This window comes from Hemicordylus capensis, chromosome 6, assembly GCF_027244095.1.
Source record: "Hemicordylus capensis ecotype Gifberg chromosome 6, rHemCap1.1.pri, whole genome shotgun sequence".
In the NCBI taxonomy this organism is placed as follows: domain Eukaryota; kingdom Metazoa; phylum Chordata; class Lepidosauria; order Squamata; family Cordylidae; genus Hemicordylus; species Hemicordylus capensis.
The window spans coordinates 89,459,290-89,477,521 of NC_069662.1; the positions used below are offsets into that span (position 1 = coordinate 89,459,290).

General features: G+C 42.4%; 1 protein-coding gene across 5 annotated transcripts in view; it reads left to right on the forward strand.

The window, feature by feature from the left end:
• Nucleotides 1-18,232, forward strand: part of ELMO1 (engulfment and cell motility 1) — a 459,005-nt gene that overhangs the window by 167,992 nt on the left and 272,781 nt on the right. For all 5 annotated transcript variants that reach the window (XM_053260714.1, XM_053260710.1, XM_053260713.1 and 2 more), the window contains 4 exons: nucleotides 13,018-13,117; nucleotides 15,173-15,324; nucleotides 16,215-16,293; nucleotides 17,688-17,738. In XM_053260714.1, coding sequence (XP_053116689.1) covers nucleotides 13,018-13,117; nucleotides 15,173-15,324; nucleotides 16,215-16,293; nucleotides 17,688-17,738 — 382 coding nt within the window. The remainder of the gene's footprint in view (nucleotides 1-13,017; nucleotides 13,118-15,172; nucleotides 15,325-16,214; nucleotides 16,294-17,687; nucleotides 17,739-18,232) is intronic.

Below are 18,232 nucleotides of genomic sequence, written 5' to 3' on the forward strand. Positions count from 1 at the left end.
TATCTTATGTTGAAATGTCTTAACTTGGAACCTGTTTTCCTGTAGGAAACAGTGCTGTAAATGGGGGTTTGGTTCCAGAACCAAGGCCAGATACCTTATTCTTTTTTCTGTTGCTATCAAAGCTAGTTGTCACAGAGATGCAGCAGAAAAGTTAATGGCAGAGAATAAGAAGTTGCTCCCCCTTGCCACCTAGACCCTTCCTGGCTCTTTCTTGCTTTTCTGGGGAAGGAAGGGGAACTGCTAGCTCACCTCCATCTCCTCCCCCCCCCCCCGGGCAACAGACAAGGAAGGAAGTGGTGGTGGGGCAAGAGCCAGTATGTTGGTTGGGAACTGGCCAGGCAGACTACAGACTACTCTACACACAGACTACTTTCATGTGAGGAGCATTCTGCAAATGTCTCTTTTCAGTGGCGGGGAAAACTCAGTATCTGAAGAGGCCTGAGAATGAATTACTTATGGATCTGATCCTAGAATGGTCTGTATTGGCAATTAAATGCATTGCAGAGATATTGCTGTTAATGTTGCAGGCAGTCACACTGATCCAAATTTATTTTATTTATTTATTGTTGCATTTATATACTGCCTTTCGTTAAAAAACAACCCTAAGGTGGTTTACAAAAGTTAAAACATACAATAAGAAGACAATAAAAATATTAAGCTAAAAATATAAAAACAAACCAAATTTAAAATCTATAAAATACAAGCATAAAAACAATACAACAGGTAAAAACACACAGAAGCAGCAGTAAAAACAATTATGTAAAAGCCTGGGTAAAAAGCCAAGTTTTAACAAGCTTTCTAAAAGCCGTGATGGAGTCTGAGGAGCGAATGGCCACTGGGAGAGCATTCCAAAGTCTGGAGGCAGCAACAGAGAAGGCCCTGTCCCGAGTGCACGACAGCCGGGCCTCTCTCATTGTCGGCACCCGGAGCAGGGCCCCCTCAGATGTCCTCGTCAAGCGGGCAGCAACCCTTGGGAGCAGGCGGTCCCTCAAATACCCTGGGCCCAAACTGTTAAGGGCTTTAAAGGTCAAAACCAGCACCTTGAATTGGACCCGGAAACGAACCGGCAGCCAGTGCAACTCTTTCAGAATGGGGGTGATGTGCTCCCAACGGGCAGCTCCGGATAAAACCCTAGCTGCCGCGTTTTACACTAGCTGCAGTTTCCGGATGTTCTTCAAGGGCAGCCCCATGTAGAGGGTGTTACAGTAATCCAGCCGTGATGTGACTAAGGCATGGGTAACCGTGGACAGATCTGCCTTCTCGAGAAAGGGACGCAGCTGGCGCACTAGCCGAATGTTTCAGATTGGGATGTAAAGCATTCTCAACAATTCTAGATATTATTAAAAATCAGTGCAACAACTGAGCCTGGAGGAGGAGGAGCCAAAGCAGTGGTAGGGGGAGCATCTTGGACAGTTGCAGCCAATCCCTCCACAGCTTCAGATATCTCAGCAACTGCTGCCACCAGGATTGCCATTCTCAATGACAATTTTCAGCCCGAGGCACCCTGGTAACCTCCTCCTCCTCCTTATAGCTCACACACAAACAGCCATCTATTGGAGCCTCCTCTCCTGCAGTAAGAGCTATAAAGTGAAACCGAGTTGTAAAGTTGAAGCAAGTCTGCAATTTACAAATCTCTTAAGTGTCATTTGCCTTAATGCAGAACGTCTTAAGTTAAGGACTGCCTTTAATGGGTTTTGAGTGGGATAGCCCTGGCAGTGATAGACTGAGCAGCCCTGATGTGACAGAAGGGTGAAAAGGCAAGACTTTCTGGTTGCCATTGGCTGAAATGCTTTGATCTTTGAGGCAGACTGAAGAAAGAGAGGATATGAACAGCAAGGGCCCAGGAAAAGTAGAGGCAAGGGCTTGAGAAGGCAGCAAGTTAGGAAGCAGAGAAGCTAATGATGGGGTGGTGGTGATAAGTGTCTGTACTCTAGAGGAGAGGACCAGAGGATGCAATCTGGTTGGAGAAGAAAAAGCAGAAAATCCCATAGGCAGAGAGGATGGAGTCACATGGCTAGGTATTGTAGTGTATGAGCAGCTGAGGGTCACAAAACGGGTTTGAAACAACCAGCCAAATCTTTGGATGCAAACTTCTAGTCATTTGGAGGGCGGGGGACACACACACACTCTCACTCACTCACTCACTCACACTCTTCCTTATCTGACAAATGCAGCATGCTGGTTGATATTAGTTCTCCTTTAGTTATGAGACTGAAGGTTGCAAAGGAGGGGGAGTTTGAAAACAAAGAAATGGAGAAATTGATGTCATTTCTTGCATTAAGCAAATTTTGTAAAATTCTGTCTTGTTAACAGCAGCCTTTCCTTTATATATTTCTTTTGTGTCACTGCGTGGTCAGCAGTTGTGTAATTGTCTCTGCTTGACAAATTTGCAGTTTCAAAAGTACAGTGCCACTAGATTTCACACCTTGGGGCATTTTCACCCATGACATAAAGCTATGCACGCATCCTAGAAGGCTTCAGTTGGTTTTGATACGATATCATTTAACTATAATAGCTTCTGCAAAGAAGTTTGGGGGTTCTTTGCCCCTTCTCCCACCCTGCAAACTGCCATTGCTATATAGGAGGAGGAAATCTCTCCTTGTGTATACTTATGGACATCATCGGCACAGGATGTAATTAAATGAACATTATACCCAGTGTAGGTTTTACATTTGCTGGAATGCTATTCTCCTTTTATTACTTTTCTAGCTTAAATCCATATAGCCCCATTTAGAACTGGAAACACTTCTCAATGGAGAGCTCTTACAGATCAAGATTTAACTCTAACATCTCTATAGAAAGAAGCTCACTATGAGTGTACGCAGAGAGTGCTATTTGATGCAGAGAGTGAGAGGTATTGCTCAATGGCACAGTGTGTGATTTACAGGTATGTGCTTTGCAGGTGCTTTGCAACCTGGGACCCCAGGTTCTTTCCTTGACAGCTCTGGTTAGAGGAGTTCAGGCTTCAGGGCTGGAAAAGTTTTCCACGTGAGACCTTAAGAGAGCTGCTGCCTATCACGGAAGATTCTAGGTAGATCATTGGTCTGATTTTATATAAGGTGTTTTCATATGCCTTGCATTATTTCATCTTAATTGTGCTGTGCCATTTCTAGTATATAGCCTGCCTTATTCAGAATAATATGAGTCATATAGTTATTATATCTCTCTGTGGCCCTAATAATATGTTTCTGTTGAGGCGCTGGCAGTGCTGGAGTGGGAAGGAAGCACATAATTTGACAGACTCACATGGTTCTTTTCTACAGACATTATCAGAATGATCCAATAATGGACCATGGGTGAACAGTGCCCATATCACTCCAATAATAATGGAATCGTACATTAAAACTAGGTTGTCTTAAGCGGCGCAGTGGGGAAATGCTTGACTAACAAGCAGAAGGTTGCTGGTTCGAATCCCCGCTGCTACTATATCGGGCAGCAGTGAGATAGGAAGATTCTGAAAGGTATCATCTCACACTGCACGGGAGGAGGCAATGGTAAACCCCTTCTGTATTCTACCAAAGAGAACCACAGGGCTCTGTGGGCACCAGGAGTCGAAATCGACTTGACGGCATACTTTACTTTACCACTTTACATTAAAACTACAGTGTTCTTCCAAGAGATAGAGTTGGGCTTGGCTCCAGGGGTTGAGATCAAGTCCCAGTTCGGCTTGGGTGCCCTTGGGCAAGTCTCTGACTCTCATACTGGCTTCCCTGCCCCAGTGTGTAAGAATGGAAATAAAAATGCACCTAGCCATTGTGAGGACCAACAAAACAATGGCTGGGATTCAAGATGGGGGGTATAGATGAGGGAGATGGGTAAGCATATTGTCTTTGTCGGTGGGAATTGCTGCCAAACAACCCTGCTAGCAAAGTTCTGGCTATGTGTGCAGATCCCTGCCCCCCCCCCGCCCCCGTGACTCATGGCCAAAGACCCTGAAACACGGGGCATGTTTAAAAAGTGTAATATAAAGTAATACTAGTAGCAATATCTATAGCAGTGATAGCACCTAGTAAAAGCAAATGCTGCCATTCTGATTTTGCTAGTTTGCAGCATTCATTTCATGCAGCTGTGAATGCTGGTGCAAAAGTGAGGTAGTGGATGGAGAAAGGAAATGTGATCTTACGGAACAAATTGAATCTGACTAAACTGTCTATCAATCTATCTATGACACAAACATTTAATACAGGGCTCAAGATTAGTAACTTTCTGTTTGTGGACACATTTTTTGCTGCTTGTAGTCCCTCTTAAGCAGAAAGGATCTGAAAAATGACTGCCTTCCTCAATCTCTGTGAATGCATGTTTGCAGGAAATTGTGTAATTGTGATTGTATCTAGGCTGTCCATAATAAAATAAAATGTCACTGGAATATTTTTGTGGTTATTTTGAAACTTGAACATGAGTCAGTCTGCTGAGGTGATACTCACCAAGTAATATGTGTATCCTGTGCGATTAACTGGCTTCTGTCGATTTCTATGGTTGGTGTACTGTAGAAAATTACTCAAAGTAGTTCCATTAAAATTAAAATGGCAACTAATTTGTTTTAATTTCAATGAGACAACTTTGAGTAATTTTCCTCAGTATGTCAGAATGTGTTCCCATGGTTACAAAATTGTTTCATGCAACCAAGCTGTTCCATGGTTGCTGTACTTAATATGTGGTGAACACAACTGAGTTACATGTCTGATTTAGGATCTATTAATTATTGATGTGCATCAAAGGATTAAACGGTGATAATGAATCATAAGGACTCGGGTTGATTACCTCTTACTGTTTGAACCAAACCTCAGTTTTTAAAGTTGTTCTGAAATATTCCTGCTAATGCATGGCAACATTCTTGGGGAAATTTAAGAAATGACCTCACACTTGAGCAAATAACTAGTCACATGAACTACTGAGTCCACAGTAGGTAGCTATATAACTGGCATCGCTCTGGGCAGCTGGAGTAACTCTGATTCCAGCATTTAGAACAGGGCTGCAGAACTTGGGCCTCCTGCGCAGATTGACTGCAACTCCCATAATCCCTGATTATTGGCCACTGTGGCTGGGGATGATAGGAGTTGGATGGGATGTCCCAAAGGAGCAGGAGGGCCGAAGTTGTGCAGCCCTGATTTAAAGGGACACAGCCGTGGAAATTGCTCTCAGCTCTTCCGTTGCCTTGTGCAGTTGCTTTTGGTAGTGTTTTGGTGGTTCTCTTGCTCAGCTGTAATGTAGCATTTTTAACATGCTACAACATTTGCAGAGCCACCTGATGGCACAGTGGGGAAGTAACCTGCCTAGGGAGCTCGCAGTTGCCAGTTCGAATCCCCGCTGAAACACCTATATAGGGCGGCAGCGATATAGGGAGATGCTGAAAGGCATCATCTCATACTGAGTGGTAGATGGCAATGGTAAACCACTCCTGCACTCTGCCAAAGAAAACCACATGGCTCTGAAGTTGCCAGGAGTCGACGCCAACTTGACGGAAGAACTTTACCTTCACTTTACAACATTTGCACAACATTTCTATATTAGAAATCATATGTGACAAATGCAGACCTGTTTGTTTTGCCTGAATAAATATACCCAGAGAACAGTCTGAAAGGGGCATTTGATGCAGTTAAGCATCTGAAGCTAAGCAGGTTTGGTCCTATAAGCTGGATTGGAAATTTCTTGTGAAACCTCCTGTATGTGCCTATTCTTTACATTGTGTTCTTCATCCTGCTTTGAATGCCCAGTCGGTCTGAGATTTGGAGACCGTCTGCTAGGGTCAGGGCCTTTTGGGAGGTGATGCCCATTCTTTGGAACACCTTCTCTATGGAGACCAGACATCCACACTATATGCTTATCTTTTTGGAGCTATATTTTTTATGGCTTGTGCTGTAGTATTAATGGCTGTTGGGTTGTTGTTTTAAATAATATGAACTACTATTGATATAAAACCATATTGCCCAGAGGTAGAGCATCCTCAACCGATGACTGTCCAGCCTCTGTTTGAAGGCCTCCAGTGAGGGAGATCCAATCATTAACTTTAATTATTTGTTCCATTGTCAATCTCCTAATGTTCAGTGGACATTGTCAATCGGTTCCATTGTTCAGCGGACATTGTTCAGCAGTTCCATTGTCAAGCTCCCAATGTTCTTCTGTACCTTAAGCCAATTAGACCTAGTTGTACCCTCAAGGACAGCAGAAAGCACTTTCTTGCCCACTTCCATGGGGCAGTCTATTTGAGAGAGCTATCATGTTTGCCTCAGTCTTCCCTTCTGCAAGCTAAATATACCCAGTTCCTTCAAACCTTCTTCTCTGAGCTTCTTTTCCAGACCTCGATTGTCTTTGACTATCTACTCTGAACCTGTTCCATTTTTTTCTATGTTTAAAGTGTGGCCAGAACAGTAAACAATTTTAATGGTGGCTGTTGATGGTTTATGATTTTTACTGTTTCACTGATTTTAAGGTTTTAGATATAACCTTTATGGAATTTTACTGTGTATTAACTTTTTAAAACCTTCTTGTAAGCTATCTAATGGCACAGTGGGGAAATGACTTGACTAGCAAGCAAGAGGTTGCCGGTTCGAATCCCCGCTGATGTTTCCCAGACTATGGGAAACACTTATATTGGGCAGCAACGATATAGGAAGATGCTGAAAGGCATCATCTCATACTGTGCAGGAGGAGGTAATGGTAAATCCCTCCTATATTCTACCAAAGACAACCACAGGGCTCTGTGGTCACCAGGAGTCGACACCGACTCGACGGCACACTTTACTTTAAACTTCCTTGAGATTTATTATGAAAGGCGGTATAAAAATTGAACAATAAATAAAATAAACTGTACACAGTACAAGGTTTGACTGTGCAGACTAAAATAGAGCTATCACTGCTTGTGGCTATGCAAACTGTGGTTATATTAATGCTGCCTAAATTAGTATTAACCTTTTTTGCAGCTGGATCACATCACTCACATTCAGTTCGTGGTCGGCTGTAATTCTGAGATCCTTTTTACACATGATGTATTTTGTGTCCTTTAAATGTGCATGTTTGCTTAACTGCAGAGCATTTGTCTCTAAATTCTGATTTTTAATTTCAGCTTAGTTTTTCATTCTATCAAGGTCACTTTGAATTCCTGTCTTCTGAAGTGCTAGTTATCCTTTTCGATTTTGAGTAACAAGCAAATTTAATGAGGATTCCTTCAACCCCTTCATCTAACTCACTGATAAAAATGTTGAAGAATATTGGACCCAGTCAGAGCGCTGTAGAGCTTCACTTGAAACCTCTTTGAATATGGCACTCTTTCTTTGAGTGTGGTCTTGCCCCCGGTTGTGAATCCATCTTGATGGTATTCTCATCTAATCTACACTTGTTCAGTTTGCTACATTCCCACAATCCACTAAACTAATAATATGATTTTTAAAATCATATTATTATTATTAATCATATTTTTAATCGTATTTTTTAATTAAACTGCTTGAGTAGCACCTATTCCAGCCAGTAACAAAAAATAGGAAGTTACAGTCATGGGGAGGAGGGTGTGGAGAAAGTTCCTTGCTTTGGAGGATTAGCTGGGACTGCCTGTAAGTTTGAACTCTGGTGCTAGCTTGTTGTCATTTTGCTTTGTTTGGTTGGGGTGAGGACTGCGGCCGTTACTGACCAGCCACCTCTGGTGACCTGTCCATTTGTATTTACTTCTATTATGTGTGTTCTTTTTATTATTTTTAGCTCATTGCTAAACTTTGTGCAGCCACATTGGCTATTTTAGATGTCCCCCTTTTAGAAATCTGTATTTCATTATGTATCATTTTATGGATTGCTATACTGATCATAGGTTTTTCTAAGCTGTTTTGCTTCAACAAGAGAAATAAGCTTTTAACAAAGATAAAATAAGCATATATAAAGGTGTCCTGAGCCTGTGAAATGGCATGTTTCTATCCTTTGGGGTTGGGTCTGAGAGTTTCATGTCAGTGAAGGCTTGCACTTTGCAAACATCTTAATGTATTACCTTGCTGTGACTCTAGTTTTTCCTAGCTCTATAAGGTCACATTCTCCATGCTTTTGAATAGGAGAGCTTTTCTGGATTTTCTTGCTGTTATGGATGTTTCAGGGAAGTTGTGTTTTTCTTCTTTATTTTTTGTAGCCTGGGCAAGGTCTGGAACCTACCTGTGAAAACAGAACGTTTCTCTCTTTTATGATTTGGTCTGGGAGTCAGTGAGGCCCAAGCAGCTTTATATTATAGATGCCATGGGAATCTGCCACCAGTTTAGGCTTTGCCATGCAATAGATGTGTATATTTGTCACACAGAGTTCATTAATTTCCTGGGCAAAAGTTATAGCCATGTTGAAAATGTTGTCGGATGTGAAGCAGGCCTCCTTCTCTTTCTCCCTCTGTCTTCAGTCTGTGATGACACGGACTGACAATTTATATGGATTGGCTACAGCTAGAGGCGGCTGCAGCCTTTGTGCCAGTAGCTGGTTTGCTCTCTGCCTCAGGGCATGTTCCCCTGTGGCCTCCCCCTGCAGTATAGTATTAACCTCACAACTGTTGCTGTGGGTTAACATTTCCATTCTTGGCACTTGTTCCTACAAAGCAGATGCTAAAGGAATGTCATTGATTCAAGGCAGATCTGGGCGGCAGCGAGCCTGGGAAGTTCATTTTGGCTGCAGTTCATTTGGCAGCACCAAAGCACGTGGCTATAGCTGAAGCCGAGATACCTTGTGAGTCCCACACTCCAGTGGAGGAGGCAGGGAGGAGAGAACCTGTTTCTCCCTTGCCCCAGAAACACCTCCTGGTGCTCTGGCATCCAGGTTTGATATCAGGTGGACAAAGGGGTACTTGTTTTCTGCTACTTGATGAGATCCTGAGGAATGGATATGAGCATCAAGAGAGTACCCTTTTACCATATAGACATGTATTTAATCGGGACTGATTAAAATAATTTTTAATATATGCCCCCAAATAAGCCATTTAAACTGGGCCATAATTAGTTATTTAGTCTTCTCTTATGACAATCTTAACTTTGGCTGAGATACTTCTGTGTCTTCGTATTTACAGCCATTTTTCTTAGCTCTCCTTCCCTTTGGAAGATTTTCTGTCCTTGGTGTAATGCTATGATGACACCTAGTGGAAGAAGAATGAAGTTTCGTAGTGGTGAGCAATGGAACTTGCAGAAACAATGGGATTGTATCCAAAGAAAGTTTACCTTGACTAAATACCATTGGAAATCAGTGAAACAAATAATGGTGACTACCTTAAGTCCAATTAATTTCAATGGGACCTAGTAATGGCTAAGAGCTAATGTAGTCATTACACTTATATCATATTATTTAGTCTTTTCTTGTGATGTTTGTGTTTGTTTAGAAGCCATACCACAGGCAGGAAGCATAATGAGTCTCCTATTTTTCACCTCAGTTATCTATGTCATGAATTGCATGATGACTTGGACTGCTAAATTTCTCTTGTGGCATCGTGATTGTGAGACATGGCTCTGTTTAGCTGCCGAAGTGGCTAACCTTGTGGAGACTATCTATATCTCTGGCTGTCTCAAAATATAGGCAACCTTTTGTTTGGACAAACAGTGAGTGCAGTAATACTGTTTCGGAAACCACAGCCCTAGTCATGTGTTATGTTCAAAACCGGTACAATCTGTGTACAGTGTGTAGAGGTATAGTTATTCACATTTTATGTTGAATGCAGGTACAGCGGTATGCTTCCTATCTGTATCATGCATTTGTGGGACCTGAACCCAGGTTCATGTTTAAAATGAATTCAAGTATAGTCATTCATACAAAAACACTTACCTGTGTTTTACATATCAATTCATATCAGCATTAGCTCTACCTTTCTATGGATAGTGATGAGCTGGGACTGTTCCGGAGGCCATTCTAAAGGCCTACGGACCAGTCCAGACATGGGTGGTTCGGGTGATTGGGGGGGTTCTTTTAAGAGCGGAGGGAGGGCTTACTTACCCCTCCCTCCGCTTTCCCCCTCCGGCACCCGTAGTTCTGTTAATGATTGGGGCGGCAGGATACCTCCCTGCCACCCCTTCTTACATTTTGCTGCTGCTGCTGGCTATGCTCCAAAAGGCTTCAATAAGCCTGTAGTGCATGCGGGGAGATATCCTGCCACCCCAATCATTAACAGAACTACGGGCGCCGGAGGGGGAAAGCGGTGGGAGGGGTAAGTAAGCGCTCCCCCCGCTCTTAAAGGAACCCCCCACCCCCTTGCCGGACCGCAGTTCCGCAGTTCTGTGCACACCCCTATCTATGGATAGAATCCTATGAGCCATAAGAGATGTAACATCAGAGATCTGTCATAAGAACTTCTGATGTCTTTTTTTCTTTGCTTTAAAAGCTGCAGGGGATGGCAGGAAGGTGACTTGGATTGGAGCTGCTGCACTGGGGCAGGATGTCAGCACCGGATCATGGGCAGCCACTGGAGGGTCTGTTGGAGTCTGTCATTGAGACCAGGGCAACAGAGAACCAGGAGCAAGGCAACAAGTTAGACCCCTGCTAACTTGGCAAAGAGGCACCTTATAATGTGGTGATTCTCTTTATTGAGCAGGGGGAGAGTAACTGGCCCTATCCACCCCCAGGACAATACCTCCAGTGACTGTTGCTGGTGTCTATCTTATGTTTCTTTTAGATTGTGAGTCCTTTGGGGACAGGGAGCCATCTTATTTATTTATTATTTCTCGGTGTAAACCGCCCTGAGCCATTTTTGGAAGAGCGGTATAGAAATCGAATAAATAACAACAACAACAAAAACCAGGAACTAGAGTCAGCAGTAGTGAAAGTCAGATCCAAAGCCAGAGGGCAAGCTGAGCAGGAAGAAAGATCAAGAAAGACCGTGCACTAGGATTAAAGAGACTTGAGACTGAGGCAATGTCTGAGTCCCGACAGGAAGCCTTCATAATCTTTCAGTCCTGGAAAGAGCCAATTTATTGCCTGTCTGGATGGCTGGGGTCTGCTGTAGTACAGCTGGCAGCCACATGAGGCAGCAGTGTGCAGACTCTCAGATTCCTAATCTCTAGTACAGGCTGCTCCTCACAGAGTTTGTTTGTTTGTTTTTTAAACCCTGTGCTGTTTCTGTGATTTAAATTGCCCCTTTCCCCAAGTTATGTTTTTCTCAAGGGAAATGGCAGAGAGAAGAGATAACTCCCCCAGTACTGCATCCAGATTTTCCATCCTCCTTTAGATATACAGCAGGTGGATCAGGTTGAGATGAAGTGCTATACTGTCTGCAATATAAACTCTCTCTCGCCCGCTCTTCTGCATTTGAAAGGAACATGCTCTTTTAAATATGTCTGTATGAAGATTTGAAGAGCATACAAACTTTGGTTGGTGGAGGAGGGTGAACAGCATCCAGAAGCATGCCCTAGAGGGCAAAGCCCCTGTTCGACCCCAAGATTACCAACCATTCTTGTGATGGGGGAAAGCAGGGGCTGCAGGCAATCCTGGCTCCCCAGTACATATACCTTTATAATACGTATACATTTTATGTATGTATAGCATTTGTCTCTACATATGTAAAAATCATAATGTGTGATGTTCTCATTCCCCCCCCCCACAACTCGGTACTGCCATATGGGAGACAGTTATGCTAGCGTAAACAGAATGGTAAAGTACAGAATGTACTTTGCCAAAACAATGAGCTCCTGTTTAACCCCCTTTGATATTTAAAACAGCTAATAGATGTTGCAAGTAGCAAATCTTGAATGTGTGCACACTGGCACTTTATGAAAGCCCACTAATAAATAAATCTGGCTGCCAAGAAATTCATTGGGAATTCTAGCATCCTGGGCGCCTGATGTGATGAAATAATGGAGGAGAGCCAGCGTGGTGTAGTGGTTAGAGTGCCGGACTAGGGCCGGGGGGACCTGAGTTCAGCCTAACCTACTTCACAGGGTTGTTGTGAGGAGAAACCTAAGTATGTAGTACACCCACTCTGGGCTCCTTGGAGGAAGAGTGGGATATAAAATGTAAAAGAATAAAAATTAAAAAAAATGGAGGTTGTTATGGAAGCAGTACATTGGCTCAGGTTATCACCAGGGTCATCGTTCATTTCTTGTCCTATGTGATTGAAGGACTTCCTTCTGATCAGGTAACTTCTTTGATTGAATTATAGGGTGTATACATCAAAGAGAGGCCAGGTTAGTATTGGAGTGGAGTGGAATTGTTAGGATTATGTTCTGGAGTTATGTTCTAGAGTTCCATTAATGCAATCTCATGACATAGAAATACTAGCTGTGCTAACCAGAACATAGTTTTCCATATATGTGCTATCTGTTTCTATGCAGATTCCTAGTATAATTTTTATTCAAAAAGTGAAGTAGGCTACACCTAACTGATTGTACCAGGGTACAGCCAGTGGTTTTCAAACCAAGGGGATGGTATCACACCTTATCCTGTAGGTGTGAGAGCTCATATGTTCCCTCCCCTCTCCAGCATGAATCCTTCTATCCTTTCCCTGCTGGATACAACCACATGTAAGACGTGCTCAGCACTAGTAATAACCAGGGCTTAATGCTGGTTTTCAAATTTTGGTTAACTCTGCTTAGAATTAACACTGTTGCTGACTTCATACTTAACGGTGGTTATGTCTGGTGCATGGAACTCATCCTGGGGAGAAGGGCTGAAGAAGAAAGGAGCATATGTACTTTTGCCTGATCCTATGTTTGCTGGCATTTGTCCAGAAGTGGGAAAGTCATTAAACAGCTGATCCATTATTGGAAAGTGAAGCATCTTTCTCATTTCTGTCCCCTGTCCCATCTTTGAATTGGTCAGGTTGAAATCTAGATCACATTATTTTGGGGGGGCATTACATGGCCTTTTTCTCATAAATGTCATTTCGAACACTTTCTTCCAGTTGACAGGGCTTTGGTATCCATGTGGAATCCTTTTGATGCTGCTTTGCACACCTTTTATTTTATTCTGCTTCTGCTTGCATATTCTTGCTTTGCTATTCCTTTCCCCCAAAGTTTCTTCCTGCTTTTTCATGAAGTCTCCTAGCCTATTACTTGTAATTGCTCTGGCTTCTATCTCTTCTAGCTTTGGAGATATGTTATCCTTCACGCTGACTGCATTTGTTGAGCTGATGGATCATGGAATTGTATCTTGGGATACATTCTCTGTGGCTTTCATAAAAAAGGTATGTTTGACTTTAAGAGGCAAACTGAATCAGGCACAGCAGCTGTGTGTATTTGTGAATGTGCCTGTCCATGTACAGGAGAACCTCATTACACGCAGGAGTTCCGTTCCTTGCCTACTACCACAAGTAACTGAACCACGGGTAATATAGGAAGTTGCCATATACTGAGTCAGACCATAGGTCCATCTGGCTCAGTATTGTCTTCACAGACTGACAGCGGCTTCTCCAAGGCTCCAGGCAGGAATCTCTCTCAGCCCTATCTTGGAGAAGCCAGGAAGGGAACTTGGAACCTTTTGCTCTCTCCAGAGTGGCTCCATCCCCTAAGGGAAATATGTTACAGTGCTCACACATCACATCACCCATTCATATGCAACCAGAGTGGACCCTGCTTAGCTAAGGGGACAAGTCATGCTTGCTGACACAAGACCAAGTCTCTTCCTTAACAAGGCATTGGGGATATGGGGAAAGGGGGATTATGTTCTAGGGTGGAAGACATTTTTTTTAAAAAAGCCCCAAACTTTCTCCAAACAGCCCCCAAATGTCCCAAAACTTACTGTGGCCTGTTCTGCGGGTGTGCCCAGAAATGCCCCCAAAGAATGAACTGCCCCCCCAAACCGTGAAAAATCTCAGAAAAAAAGGCTGATTTTTTTCTTCTTCAAGAAATGAGCCATAAAATGGATCCTCCTGGGCTCTTCCAGACAAAATGGCAGCCAGAAGTGAGCTCCACGGTCAATTCTGGCCCTCTAGGAACCACAGATACGTGCCCATTAGTATCCGCGGATACTTGAAATGGGATATGTGGAACAGTAAGGATCTCCTGTATAAAGCAGGAAGTAGTCTTATTTCTTACACAAAAAGGAACAAAAGGGTAAGGGGAGCTAAACTGTCTTCTGCCTTTCCTGTACTCTGCTGCTTGATGCGCCTTCCTGCCAGCCCAGTTCTGATACTGAAAGTGAGTTGGGCTGAGGGCAGGGGAGCAGGGGAGAGTGCTTCAAGCAATGGAACACAGCAAGGTAAGGCTGAGGAAAGGTTTAGCTCCCCTTGCCCATGTGCTGCTCTCTGTGTAGGAAATAGATATCCACCCATCTTTGACTGTAGCAAACAGGCATGTACATGGTTACTGCCTTGAATCTCGTTTGACCCTAAGCTCGTAATTTTGTTTATATGTAACAGAGCACCACTTACAAACATCACACACACAGTTGGAAACATCTGTCAACACACAAAACTGCTTTATATTGAGTCAGACCACTGGTCCACCTAGTCTGAAGGCAGTCTTGATTTGGATCTCCTCTTTTTAAAAAGGAATTCTAAAATTTCTCATGTCTGTACAGAATCATAACTTGGAGAAAATGTCAGCATTCCAGTCCTCTCTTAATATAAAATTTGTTGTCACATACAAAATGATAATGTGTCCGATAACAGAGCGACGTGTGGGCTAACACTATGTGTTATAAGTATGTGTGTGGTACATTATCACATTAGGCCATTTCCACTGTCTGTGTGGAAATGGATTTAGTATTTAGGATTTTTTACTCTCTCCCTTACTGAGTACAGCCATCCTTTAACCATAGGAACATAGGAAGCCGCCATATACGGTGTCAGACCATTGGGCCATCTCGCTCAGTATTGTCTACACAGACTGGCAACGGCTTCTCCAGGGTTGCAGGCAGGAATCTCTCTTAGCCCTATCTGGGAGAAGCCAGGGAGGGAACTTGAAACCTTCTGCTCTTCCCAGAGTGCTCCATCCCCTGAGAGGAATATCTTATAGTGCTCACACTTCTAGTCTCCCATTCATATGCAACCAGGATGGAACCTGCTTAGATAAGGGGACAAGTCATGCTGTTACCACAAGACCAGCTCGCCTCCCATGGTTGGGCATGACACCAGTATAGATGTTAACCATAGTTTACACAAGCCTTACCAATCCAGCATTTCATACCCTGATTTAAATATGATTTATTGTTTTTATCTACTATCTCAATGACTATCTTGCTGAAATATTTCCTTTGTATCTAACTATGGTCTCATACAAGAAACTTGATTTATTTGTAGATAGCCGGTTATGTGAATAAATTTGCTAATGACATTGCTATATTGCAACGCTCACTAGCCATCTTGGAGTCTATGGTGCTGAATAGCCATGATCTGTACCAGAAGGTGGCACAGGAAATTACAATTGGCCAGTTAATTCCGCATCTTCAAGGGTGAGTAGCTTTTGTCATTACTATTTCTTTATATTATCTTATTTGGAGGGGGCAGGTCTGGAAATAATACTTAAAACTAGAATGGAGAACTTAAAACTAGAATGGAGAAGTTCTTAAAAACAGCTCCAGTTGACAAGATGTTATCACCCTCTGGAAGAAACAGTTGGCCAGGACAAAGGTTCTTGCTAAAGAACTCTGCCTAAGAGCCACATGCAATAGGCCCATATTTGCTCACAACAGAGATTGTAAGTTTGCATGTGGGGAGGGGTGGCTTGGCAGGGAGGAAGGAGATTGGCCAGTTTAGCTTATTCCATCTTTTTATGCTAAAAAAGCTGAGCTGGTGATACTTGTGGTCCTTCTGTGGGTATATCCAATGACTCCTCTCCAGACTGCTACTGCTCCTTTTACATGGATCCAGTCATTGACTCTTACTGGGTGGTAAGACTGTGCATGTCGGGAAAACGGGAATTCCAATGTCTGAATTCCCATTCTTCTCACATGCACAGTCCTATTGGGTGGCCTTTCAGCAAGTTGCTAAGGATGTTAACTGCCTCGTAGGCTGCTTATGAGAAAAAAACCCAGACCATCATATCTATGGCGCCATGACTTGGAAGAAGGATGCAATACAAATCTGATGGATGAGTATAGTTCATCTGATATAAAATGTATTAATGGCAATAATTTTGCTATTTATTTGGAATTTAGATAATTTTAAAGTGTTGTAGGGATCCCTCTCCCAAGCAACTCTCATCTGCAGTTTAATCCTCTAGCTTTTTTATGTTCACACTGTTTACAGCATGCTTTTAGCTCCTACAAAACAAACACATGTACATTTTTCTAATGCTTGAATTTCGTATACTGTTCTTATTATTTAACATCTTCTGATTCAGGGCAGATCAAGAAATACAAACGTACACCATTGCCGTAATAAATGCACTTTTCCTTAAAGCGCCTGATGACAGGAGGCAGGTGAGTTATTGTTAATAACTAGAGTTATGTTTCTTAATGTGTTAGACAGGTGTTCATATGTTTGGTACTTGGGATTTGTAGGGGGCAACATGTGAAGGACAAGGGATGCTATAGTACAAAGATGACAATAAATAAGAATTGTAATGGAACAGGACAGATCAGAAGAGAATGTGCATATATGACCAGGTGAAGCCACCTTATAGTCAGACCATTGGTCCATCTAGGTCAATATTGTCCGCCAACTGGCAGCAGCTGTCTTGGATTTCAGGCAGGGGTGATATGTGTGACATTTTATTTGGTCCTGATAAAGATACTACTCTACTGTGGCTGTTTATTTTAAACAGCCAGAGTAGAGTAATATCTTTATTGGGACCAAGTTTCTGTAGCTGTAATCTAAGCTTTACTGTGCTGTAATTCTACCAAACCTGTAGCATCCTTACATCAGGTGGTATAAAAATGTGTTAGGTTTTCTTTTTAAGGCAAATTCCCAGTTCTGGGGTTTAATGGTGTAATAAGGAGCAACTTCACTAGGGTGTGTCAGGCTGTTGATCTTTAATTTATTCCTTGAGAAATAAAACCTGAATTAAGGGACAGGAAAAGTTGTAGTAGAAGGGTCCATGTTATACTTGCTGTCATTTGCTTTGTAAGTTGGAGCTTCCTTCTATAATCATTAGTGTCATGTAGCCATGGCTACACAAAGCTTCATAATTAATGAAAGAGTAATACAAGTCCATCCTGTTTGAAGCAGCTGTAATAGGCAGCAGCTGTCTGAAATCCTGAGCATCCCTTAACATACAAAATGATTTGCAACTCTAGGCCAAAGTATGAAACCAGTACCAAATGAAGTTGAAGGTTATAATCCACCCGGCTCCCTTACAAGGGAGCAAAGCCATCCTAGTTGATAGACCACAGACCTCTGATAACTTAACAAAGAGGCACCTTTTTAAAATGGTGGTTCACTTTATATTAAGCATGGTAAGAGCAAATAACCCTTTCCACCCCCAGCACAGTATCCATCTTGTGGCTGTTGCTGGTTTCTAGCTTGTGTTTCTTTTTAGTCTGTGAACCCTTTAGGGACAGGGAACCTTTTATGTATGTATGTAAACTGCTTTGAGAACTTCTGTTGAAAAGTTCTATATAAAGAGGAGTAGTAGTAGATAGCCAGCTTACTGGATCAGCCAATCTTGTAAACTTCTCACCATTTTTGTAATGGAAATGAGCAGTAACAAAGTGAATTTTCTTGTTCTGCTAGGTAGATCACAGCCTCTTGGATGTAAGTTCTTGAGAGATAATGTAGACTACAATGCTAGTGATTAATCATGGCAAGGTATTGATGCTGCTTTACTGAACTATATACTTTTCAAGCTAAACTATTACATTTTTACCCAAATTAGGAAATGGCAAATATCTTAGCCCAGAAACAGCTTCGGGCAATCATCTTGCAAGTGAGTACTTTCTTATTTATTTATTTAACATACTTTTATACCGCCCAAAACCTACATCTCTGGGCAGTTTACAACAAGATAAAAACAACATTAAAACACTAGTTAATACAACAACAACAAGAAATTCAAAACATAACAGTCTAAAATTTTTAAAATAATATTCTAAAACAACATTAAAAACAATTAAAACAGTATCAGTTAAAAGCCTGGGTAAACAGATGCGTCTTTAAAGACTTTTTAAAAATTGTCAGATATGGGGAGGCTCTTATTTCACTAGGGAACGCATTCTAAAGCCTCGGGGCAGCAATGGAGAAGGCCTGTCCCTGAGTAGCCACCAGACGAACCGGTGGCAAATGCAGACGGACCGCTCCTGATGATCTCAATGGGCAGTGGGGTTCATAATGAAGAAGACATTCTCTTAAATACCCAGGGCCCAAGCTGTTTAGGGCTTTATAGGTTATGACCAACACCTTGTATTTTGCCTGGAAACGTCG